General features: G+C 41.1%; 1 protein-coding gene across 10 annotated transcripts in view; it reads right to left on the bottom strand.

Moving 5' to 3' along the window:
• STOX2 (storkhead box 2) overlaps window positions 1-11,712 on the bottom strand; it is a 154,126-nt gene that overhangs the window by 6,690 nt on the left and 135,724 nt on the right. For all 10 annotated transcript variants that reach the window (XM_064511018.1, XM_026105173.2, XM_064511021.1 and 7 more), the window contains one exon: window positions 3,731-5,996. In XM_064511018.1, the coding sequence (XP_064367088.1) occupies window positions 3,731-5,996 (2,266 nt within the window). The remainder of the gene's footprint in view (window positions 1-3,730; window positions 5,997-11,712) is intronic.

Raw genomic sequence — 11,712 nt, 5'->3', positions numbered from 1 at the left:
TGCATGAAGAGAGATTTGCTTCTAAACAGCCACGTGGCTCCTGGTTATGTATCCTTCATCTCTACCTCTCCTCCTTTGCAAGATGACATCACAGCTCGTTACAGAGATGTTTTCAGAGCACATTCAGAGGCCTGAATGGGTGTGAAATAAGCACTAAGAACAGAGATACTAATGACAGAGTTTCATAATCAGTTTAAAACCAGTCTAAATTTACCTGCTACTGAAAGGGGCAGCTTTTGTCTGCCTCATGTGCACCTGACCCTGCCACATCTTCCTGCTGCTTCCCCGATGCTGGTGCCAGCGCTCATGGAGCCTTGCAGCCAGCCGTACCAGGGACCTCTCTCTGTTAAATACTAGCCCTGCAAAAAAAGGAATGACTGGTGCTAGCATCAGGGGAAGGGTAGGAACACACAGCCTTGGATGTGGCAGGGGAGAAACGTGCCAGTGCACGGCTAGTGGGTGAAGGGTGCAATGCCTTGTTCAGCTGCAGTGCACGTTTAAATCATCTGAAACTCATCACAAAACTGTACCGAGAAAATCAGTGATGTTTTTAGGAAAACCCTGGTAGCTCTTTTATATTAATCAAAAATGGTACTGATCACCTTCTGCCAATTATGACCTTACTGTAAGCAGGTCCAAACAGCTATGAAGGGGGATGCACACAATGAGGTATCTCTGTGAGCTGGCATGAGGCTGGCTGCAATTCCACTGCTCATTTTTGATTCCTCTCCCTCTGGTTGTTAACGAGAACAGATGCAACCTTTGTTCTTCAGAGATAATTCAGTATTGTATCATTCTGTATGGAACCACCAATTCCAGATTTTCAAACATTTTCAGTTAAGGTATTACAAACTGACCATTGTAACATGTATACACAAAGACTGCAGTGAGAGTTTTGCATGCAGAGTAATGCCAAAATTAGCTCTTTCTTTATGTGACAAAAGAGCAGCAGTATTATATAAGCTCTAAAAATAAAAAAATAAAACAAATATTCAGCACTAACAGACACTGTATACTACTTGCATAAAATCATCGGACTGTAAGGCTGTTAGAAGTTTTCCCAATGGTGATGTGTTCAAGAACTTTACACACAAAATACTTTTAAAGTTAAATAACCATGGCAAATCTCTTTAACTACATAAATCCTGGGTTTTTTTAATGTCCTTTTAAAAATTTGTCACCCTTTAAAAACATACTTTTTCTTACGCAGTTTAGAATTGATAATTTTGATTCCCTGAGCAACACAGTATATTGCAGTTTAAATGGCAAGAAACCACTCCCCCTCAGGAAGTCCAGAGCTACACCTCAGTGGGGGCTAAGAGAGTATATCTGAGAAATATCACTACATGCATGTCCTGTTTTTATACTCTTCCCTAGACATCTGCTAATGGACACTGTCAGATCTAGGTGAATCTTACCAGATGAATGCCGGATGGCTGTTTTATATTTCCTGGAAAAGGGCTGTGGACCACAGTTTTTGTTATAAGGTAGGTAAGTAATAACAGCATGGTAACTATAGCCGAAGGCCTGAATTCACCCTCAGCTCCATTTATTTTAATAGAGTTATACTGAGGAGTGAACAAAAACTGAGCAAAGCATCCAATTTAATCGCAAAACTCAGGAACTGGATATATAAAAGCCTTTAAAATATCCAGACTATATGCTGCCTTTAAAAATAAATAAATAAATAAATAAAACCCCAACAGAATGTTACTCTTCTTAAAACTTAGTTTATGTGGTCTTGCAAAAAGAAAAAGAAAAAAAAAAGAGAGATGCTAATAACTGAATAGTAAAGAAATACAAAAAAAGGACATGTAGAACACAATCATTGTTTACAGTTGAGTATCTGTTTCTCATTCGATCTTAAAAAAGCAACATAACAGCACGAAATCCAGCACACTCACCACGGTCTGTTCTCTTGCTAGCTAACTTCAAGTTAAGCAGCAATAGAAATTTTAGCTTTTCTGTATAAATAATTAGGGAAGAAAACATCTGCCTTTTCATTAACCAGAAGTGGAGGCTTGATATTCAGTAAGCATGCAGCTAGTGAAATAATAGTCCAAGAACTGTTTTTCATCCAGGCAACCCCCTACCTCATATCTTGGGGATGAAATGCATTCTGCAGTGAGACAGGCTGGGTAAGAAGCAAACACTATATACTCCCCTGCAAAAACAGACTGCACTTCAATTTTAAAGGAAAGGTTACATTAAAAAACAACAACCAAAAAAATACCCAGTGGACATAGCCTCATACAGCAGTTGTAGGTGAGAAGGATGCCAAGCATCTGCAGAACGGATACAACCAATAACGGGAGCAAATTCAAAACCTTCTGTAGTTTCTTTTTTAAACAGAATTCTTTTTTAAACAGAATTCACTGTAACAGGTAAAATTTACTCCAATTATTCTTCTTTCATGTTTTTTACTCAGAAAAATGATATGTATGTTAAAAGCCCACTCTAGTAGTTTGATGATCACTGCATGCTGCATCAGGCCCAATAATTCCTGCCTTGTCATTAACATCAAGCAGAAGTAACCATCAAATCCACAGGAATTTATTCCAGAGTGATGACTTTTGCTGAAAAGGAAATCTACTCCAGTGTGTAGAAGCAGGAAATCCTTCACATGCCTTTCCAAGAGCCTTTGCTATCGATTTAAAAGAATATATAATCTTGAGAAATAAGAATGCTTTATACAGGCAAAAAAACCCCAAACCATTTTCTTTCACCTAATACAAATCCAGTCCTGGAGGTTTTATTTTTAAATCACAGACAATAAATAATTTAAGTCAAAGAAAGATGCTGTAACTACCACTGTAAATTATTTTTGTGTTTTTAGAGTCTGGACTCTGATGGGTTGCTATCCAGGGCAAACAGTAACAGGTAAGCTCCATTCCACCAGGGACCTAGGACTTTCAAAGGTCAGAGAGAAGGAAGAAGGCTCAAGTGAAGAATTCTTAACCTGGAAATGAGCTTGTAAAATCTTCAGAGCAGGGAACAGATCAGCAACTGTCCCTTCCCTATGTCTGTAATACTCCTACCACAGTGACACTTCCATGCTGTCTGAGATCCCTGGAACGGAAATGACTAACCATCACCACCACACAGAAAAGTCTGGATTCTTTTCCCAAGTATCCTAAGCAAGACACCTCTCTCTGCTGATGCAGCACTTGGTCACCTCTGAAGATCAAATATCCTGAGCACTTTCGGCTGTGTGGGGGGAATGGCTGTTCCAGTCTCACCAGTTTGGAATGGCGATAGATACAACTTCCAATATTTTTGGAGAAAACAAATCAAAAAACCCAAACCCAAAACAAGCATCACTTTTTTTGTCTGAGACAAAGATTATGCCACCTAGTTATCGCTAGTCTTCCAAATAGTCTTGTTGAAGGTATCTTAGGGGGAAAGGAAAGCGGGAGTAAGCGGGAACTTACCCCTTCTATTCTAAATGCAAATTCAAGTTTAATATGGAAAAAAGGATACAAGAAACTTTTCAGCAGAAGGAAAAAGAACTAATACACAGTCAATGCTGCAAACGGTCATTGCTTGCTTACAGGATGGGGGAAAGCCCACGCATCTGAACAGTGGACTCCAGAGCTGCAGAAAACATTGTCTAAAAACGTGTGAAATTGTTTAATACGACCCTATGCTCTTTCACCAGCATCAAACAAACAAACAACTTAAAAACGGAACTTCCTACTCTGTAAAGTTGCAATGAATGTGACAGTCCTACCGTGGAGAGTTGAACCCGCTGTCCACAGTAATGCTGCTGCTGTCCATGCTGTCCAGGCGAGCTGAATGGGTGGCTCTCTGGTTGTTGCTATTTTCCATTTCCTTTGGGGCAAGAAGAGTGAGATTCTTCTCAAACTTTCGCTGCAGATCCCTTTCCTTTTCTCTCTCTAGCAGCCACTGCATAGTGCCAACATCATCCCTGTTCTTTTCTTCCTCAGCATTTTTGTTTGTTCCTTCCTCCGAGTCATCATCATCAGATACATTGTAGTAGTCGAAGGAGGCCTCCTGGTTCCCAGTCGTCTCTTGCTGTCTCTGTGAAACGGGCATGACTTGTGTGACTGAGGTTACTATCGCTTGTTCAAGTTTCTCACATCTGACTGGCAACGTGTCAGAGGGAGTCTTTTGATGGGGCTTTAGCAGGGGTGTGCTAGACTTATGATAACTATTCACAGAAAGAGTATTGTGCAGAGGTTTAAAGAGTGTATCCTTGCTAAATATTTCTTTCCTTTTATCAAGGCTGCTTGATTCAGTGTTATGGTGTTGAATCAGCCGCCCATTTGCAATCACCTCTGGAGTCTGGCCAGCAACAGCTGAACCACTGCTTGGACCCTTTGGGGACTCCTCTTTGTGCACCCCAGGCTCCCTAGCAACATGTTGAGACTGTCTTTCTGAGGGACTCATTTTTTTGAGCCCCTCTGTGACAGTCAGTGTGTCATGATCCTCTTTGTTCTTTCCCAGTGGTGACGGAGCAGTAAGCACAGTCTCACTGGATGTGTTGCACTGAAAATAGTCATCAACTGCAGACTTTGTTGTGCAGGAATTGAGATCACTGTACGATGGCAAACTCTCTGTAGGCTTGTTTTGTTCCAACAGGCTACAAGAACTGGGGGTTTCTACACTGCCACTAACTATTTCAGGGATGCAAGTCTCTTTGTAGCCTGCAGATGAAATCAGAGCCCTTTGATGACTGAGTGATTGAGATGGCCTTAAGGTACTATCATCAATGTAAGTTTGGCTAGTTGTTTGGTCATCTGGGCTACAGCCTTCACCTATGTCTTCAGGTGTGCCCAAAGTAGCAGAACCCAGAGGTCCCTTGGAGTTATCCATAGATCTAGACCTTTCTTTGGCCTTACTGGACCTCTCGTTCCTTGATCTTCTATCCTGTGTATGGCTGTGGCTCCGATGGACCTTGGAGTGGGAGCTTCCTCTGGAAGGTTCAGGAAAAGGCATTTCAGTTCTTCTTTTGGCCAGCTCACCAGACACATCCCACTCTGGTGTCATGGGAAAGTGAGATTCAATCATGTTAGGATTGCTGTGCATTATAAAATTATCTCCCTTGTGCTCTATTATAAAACAGCCTTCCCGTGGGGATCGAGTCAAGGGATCATAAAACTCATACTCTCTTTCAGCAGCTATATCCAAATGAGAACCATCTGATGGGTCTCCTTTGGACACCCGAGTCTTACTGTGTGACCTCGATTTCCCATGAGACTTTCTGTGATTCCTACTTTTTTTACTTCGACCACTGTGGTGAGCTGAAGATCCAGCTTTGCTTCGTTGAGCTTTTTCTTCTTCAAGTTTCTTCATTAGTGCAGTGTGCCTCATGACGTTTTCCACAGTCAAGTCTGGGTTAATGCGCCTGATAATCTCCATTTCTACCTCTCTAGGTATAGTGGTAGGGGTGTCCTCGTCCCTTAGCGGCCACTCCTCTGGAGGAAATTGGGCAGAGAAATTCGCCAACTGTTTTGTCTTGTCCTTCTTAAAACTTAATCGGAATAATTTGAGTCCGAATTTCTTAGACTGCTTTTCTACATCCTTAGGCTTTGTGAGTGTCTCTGCTTTATAAGAAAAATTGACAGTACTTTTACTTTTCTCAGTAGGTGGGACCTGACATAATGAAGGAGGACAATATGAGTCTTTACAGTCTTTTGCTGATTTCCTCTGTAGGGTAGATGCATGCATGCTGTGCATGTCTTCTCTGCAACAATGGCAGGAGTCGCAGTGGTTTTTGGGTAGTGTTCGGTCCCTGACGCATCCCGAGGTGGAGGGAGTTACAGTTCCTTGTTGTGGAGAGGTACATTGAGACCTGTCAGGTATCCTCTCATCCAAATGGTACCATTTACTGTTAGTTCTTATGAGAGAGGGTGTTATAAAGTAAGTCTGTGGGGTTACAATGAAATAACCATCCGGAGTTGGGTATATTTTCCTCTCCCGTACAAGCATATTCAAAGTATGCCGAAGGATTTCAGGGCTGGGTGTTGGAACCCCTAGAAACAACAGTAAACACGTATCAGGCAGTGCGTAAACCTCCAACTCCCTCCCTCCCCTAGAAAAAGTTGTTTTTCCAAGTGCAAGATGGAATATGCTGAACAAACAACTCCAACAGAGCACTTTGTTAGGCATTCGCTTGTCTGTTTTTCCACTTATCTCCTACACTTCAGCCACATGAATTATTAATTAAATAGAAAGGAGGACATTAATGGAGTATAAAAAAAAAAGAGAGAGAGAACTTCTAGTCACTTCATTGTGCAGGTGACCTTAAGCTACAAAATGGAATCAATGTAAAGCAAAGGGAATCAGAGGAAATATTTCATTTTTACTCCTCTTCCAACCAAATATTTATATCCCAATTCACCAGAACTATTCATTACAATGTACTGTTAGCTGTAAAACAGTGGTTACTTGTTACTTTGGATGCCTATGCCATTTTTCACAGAGAAACACTACAGGGAAAGAAAAGCGTTCCCCAAGATTGCCCCTCTATCACAAACTTGATCAAACTTAGCTCAGTCTCCCATTCAAACAGGCCTCTACAACATCAGCGGCCCCAGCTGCTGTTTGAGTGATACGACTCAACTTATCCAAACAAACTTGTTCACTATGCTGCAAGTTACAGATCTAGCTCCTAACAGCTTCATTCTAAGAGGTCTCTGCCTGTCACGGGAGATGTGAGGGACATCTACCTAAGGGCATATATCACCTAAGAAGGAACAGCTATGACAACTCTGCCTCCTCTGCACATGGTAGATTTGGCATTGTGAGCCTGGCTCTCCTCACTACCAGTACTCTTGCTCAGTTCAGTGGTGCAGGACCAAGTCTTTAATACTTTATTAGATAAAACACCAAGTTAGTATGCTGTGCGTAGGAACAGGCTCCATCTAGAGCTAGGGGAATAAGAGATTTAGTTCACAAGTTTATAACTTGTTTGTGTTGAATAGGAAATAAAAACCTTTCAGAAATTTCAGTGGGAAAAGTTATCTTCAAACAATACACTTTGTTGCACTAAAAACCCATTTTAACTTAATTTTGGGTACTGACCTGGTTTAGATTTTTTTAAGTGAAGAAAAATTTTAAACCAAGTTTGGAGTTTGTTTGTTTTTTTTTTTTAACTAAAAAGTTCATATTATTTACTCTAGGTTTTGGCTTTCTTTTCAACAAAACTGATTTAGGAAAAAATCATATAGACTCAGAGTAATCTGGTTGCAAGGAACCTCTGGAAGTCACACAGTCAACCCTTCTATTCAAAGCAGGGCCAATTTATATCAAGTGGCTCAGGGCCTTGTCAAGCCAAATTTTGAATCTTCAAGGACAAAGATCCCATGCAATCACAAAGGCAGAAACACGTCAACAAAGTAGATGCTTTTCACAAAAGCACTACATGGAAAAATCTCGACCAGGTGTACTTGCCACAAACACAGTACCTTCCATAGTGCACAGTGCATGGTCACCAACTCTTCTCCCACATGTCAAAGGCTAGAGCCTTTGCAAATGGAAGCTACAGAGCTCACGGACGTCATCACTGAAATATGTTAGCATATACAGAAGCTTGCACAATATTTTCTCTAAACGGAGTGGGAAGGGAAAGCTTTTATACTTCATATTTCATAAAGTCCTTGTTGAGTGGCTTGTTTTTTTTTTAAACGAGCTAGAGATCTTGCTCAAAAAGAGTTTCTTGGTGCAAGGCTCACTCAGCACAGGCATACTCTTGGGGATGAGATCAGAGTCTGTAGTAAAGTACTTGGTCACCCAAATGAATCTGGCCTTCACAAACTCTCCAGGTGGAATAACAAAACAAGAAGTCTTACAGTGCTGTGCAGATCACAAGGCGACCAGTACTGAAGCTTACAAGCAGCTCTACCATCGCCTGTAAGCTCTCAGAAGACTCTTGCTGCCAAGAACCCTAACACTCGATTCCAGGATGTAAAACATGGGGACACAGACCTCCCATTCACCACATCAAGCATATTATAAAACAAAACAAAACACAGGTTAAATTGCTTGGCTGCTTCTGCAGAAGAAACAGATGCAAACTACCTGGAAGATACGGAGTGATGCAAGGTGAAGAGAATCAACTACCAAGGGACATTCACCACTTTCTAGGAATCTAGGAAGAACAGGATATATCCCATATCCTGCATCTTGACATGCCCTTGAAAATCTGTTCAGAGCTAGAGCCATGCTGAAGGGAAATCTAGGCTTTGCCTGTTTGAGTTAAGCCCTGACTGGAATTCAAGGGAACAGCTAAACGTATCTTCACTTCTTCCCCCTAAACTTACAATAGCAAGGTAATTAAGACGACAGTAGATTCTAGTCCCTCTTATGTATGTTACTATTACACTGCTTAAGTGGCACTGCTTTGACTTGCCAGAGTCTTCATGTCCAAACTTGAGGGGTGGAGCAGGCAACTCTCTCCCAGCTTGCAGAAGGGACTTCCTGCCAAGAAGCAAACATAGCCCTTCTTGTTTGCAAGTTTTATGCTTTTACTCCAATGTAGGCAGCATCCCTAAATTGTCCACCTCTAAATGCAGCAAACAACCTACTATATCTAGGGACAGAGCTCACGATGAGCAAGATGACAAATGAGTAAAGATGCCATCTAACTCTGCAGGTGAGCTCTAGGCACCATCCCTGTGACACAGAGGATAAACTCAGCCTGTGTAGAACAGAAACCGTATTTGGCTACAAACATCATCTCTCCTCATTTTAAATTTCTTTTTTGTTTAAACAAAAATAGATAAACAACTCTCCCCTCCACCTTTTGTGCAGACTTGCCACTTGATAAAAAACAACCCAGGACATGGATTTACTTGTATCAAAACAAATGTTTTTAATAATATTGCCCCTATGGCCTTACACATCAATATTGCAGCAAAAGGACATTTCTTTTTAATGATTATCTCTTCTTAATGGTAAAACCCTCCTCTTGTGTAACATGTACTCTTAACACAAACTTCTGAAATATGCTTTACCAAAAAAGTGCACAGTAGAAGTGATGTGGAGAACACCAGTACCCAACTTTCATTTGAATGCTTATATGCCATTGTTTCCATATTTTAGCAGTAGCAGCTGCATGCACATTCTTGCACTTGCAATTCATCCTTCCTGAAGATTTGATGACAGTAGACAAGAAACAGAAAGTTCACATGAATTCCTTAACTCACCCTCTTCCTCGGTACTGTGCTGCAGGAAACATATTAATAGTCTTATATATAGCTGTGGATGTTCCTTGAATTTAGAGACATTTCTATACAACTCGCATCTAGTAATAACTATAACTAAAATCTGATAATGGAAACAGCAGAACGTTAAGAACCACACGGACCTACAAGTGAATGCAGTTACAGCAGAGAAGGCGTCATGAAGAAGTACATGGCAGTATTAGATGTATTTCACACAGAGTCCACAGAGGTTTGGATCAAAGATTGTGGATGACCCAGACAGAAGAAGTAAAAGAGGTAGGGAGAGGATATAATTTTAGAGAATAAATGTGAGCAAAAAAAGAAAAAAAATATGCAAATGAAAGGGAGAATCAGAAACATGCATTTTTTTTTCTTTTCTCAGGGTGTCCACATTTAATGGGATAATCCTAGAGAGATAATACAGACTCCAGAATTTCTGGACAGGCAAACATGCCAGAAATAGCAACACATGAGAAAGGCTGAAATCTAGAGAGCTCGGGGAAAACTGGAACCCTCTTCCCTAGGCCAGAGGCCTGTATGACCCCAGAATGAAGAAAATATGCCGAGCACCCTCTGTATTGGGATTGAGTGGCAATCAGAGAGCAGGTTGCACTCGGCATAAACGTCCAATAAAGGGCAGAAACACGGACAGCAATTTCAGTACTCACAAAGACCACTGCTCCTTAGCTGATCGTCTGTCTCTTCCGCCCTGCAGTGGGCTGCTATGTCTGCTTGGATAACACTGCCTCTTTCACCTCACACTTTGCTTAACCACAATATGTGGATGATCCCAAAGCGAAGCTCAGGGGCGGCTTCCTCCTGTGCATTGTAGGGTCCAATCCTGCCGTCACAGAGATGCAACTTCTGTGCAGCAGCCACTCTCTCCTCCCACCTCTATATACACAACCTGACCAATCCAAGGAGCTTACACATAAGTACCTCAACACATCCCTACCTTTGTCTGGGAGGACATGGTCCTCCATCCTGATTTTACTTTGGGACTATTTTTTTAAAAAAAACCATACTGATTAAAAAAAAAAGGAACAATAAAAAGAGGTGAAAACACTCTCCTGGGAGTTTACAGAAGAGTTAGGAAAAGAGACTGAAATGGATCTGCTGATGTTTTACACTAAGTTATGCAAATATGCACTGCAAATACAAGGTAAAAATAACCATACGTATTTTTCACTCAGTAAACCATAATGACTACAATGTGTTGGGTAAATGAGTCTCTGAACACTGGATGCACTGTAGTTACATTGACTGACTAAGTCCTGTGAATACAGAATGTGCCGACAAACACAAAGGAAAAAATAATTAGCATGCCTGGGCAGCCAAAGATGCTCTAAGTTGCTTGTGTCAGCCTTTTCTCTGGAGTTGGAGACTATCACTTTTATCACTCCCTCCATAAATCCCTGTGGTTCACTGTCCCAGCTGGGATGATGGCAGATGGGGATCTTTGGAGGCCAGTATCACCAGCTAACATCGGCTACAGGTTTTGTTCAGGTCTCTTTCAGGCACATTTGTATTTACAAAAGCAGAAATTGACTCAAACTCAAATTTGGCTTTCCTGTATGGTGGACAGGGGCACTCTGGCACCTGCTGTTTCTGGTTTAAAGGTTTCTTTATATTTAGTACTTACATGAGTACTTTAAATACGGCTATGTATGATATAGCCTAAGCAGATGTGTACTTGACTGGCTTCCACTGCTCATATCCTGAGCTAAATGAGCACAAAGATCAAGGAGTTTATTTACACTAGGAAGTGCTTAATATCAACCAATGACTATTAGAATGGATTGCTGACTTTAACATACACACCGTAAGTAAAAAAAGAACACAGAAAAAAATTACCAAGCAAAACTGGCTCCCAAACTGCTGACAAGTAAATTTATTCTGCTGACAAGTAAATTTATGTTTCACATTTCAGAACTTTCCTTTTCTTTCTGTGTTTATTTCCACTTTTCTCTCTCATTTATCCTACCCAACAATTTCCTTCTGCTACTACTTTCATTTTCCCTCTGGACCAGCTACCCCAAGACTCCAATTCTGTTGCTGGTTCTTGGCTTCCAATTCGAAGCAGGGGTCAATGGCTGGGATCCTACTCCAGTACATGCAACAACAGGTGATAGAAACCTAGCACAGGAGCGCCCCGATTTATTCCACCTAATTTTGGGTGTGTAATGGAATTCCACAAACTTAGAAGCCCGGACCACCCATACAAACACTGGGAAGAGAGATTCTCCCAGGAGGCAATTCATATTCACACAGCTGAAGAACACTGACATATTTTGCACTGTTTAGCCGCAAGGCTGGTGGGATTTCCATGTCAGATTGTGACAGGTTGATTAAAAAGTAAAATAAATACTCTTCTGTGTGGACTTTCACTAGTACTTCTACAACCTGTAAAAAGATAAAAAAACAAAATACAACCAAAAAAACAACAAAAAACCCACAAACAAACAAACAGTGCAGGAAAGCTTTACTGTAGACAAAGATCTGAGGTAGAAGCGAGTCAAACTGT

The sequence above is a fragment of the Dromaius novaehollandiae genome, chromosome 4 (assembly GCF_036370855.1).
Source record: "Dromaius novaehollandiae isolate bDroNov1 chromosome 4, bDroNov1.hap1, whole genome shotgun sequence".
NCBI classification, from domain to species: Eukaryota; Metazoa; Chordata; class Aves; order Casuariiformes; family Dromaiidae; genus Dromaius; species Dromaius novaehollandiae.
This window is presented reverse-complemented; position numbering and strand designations above follow the sequence as displayed.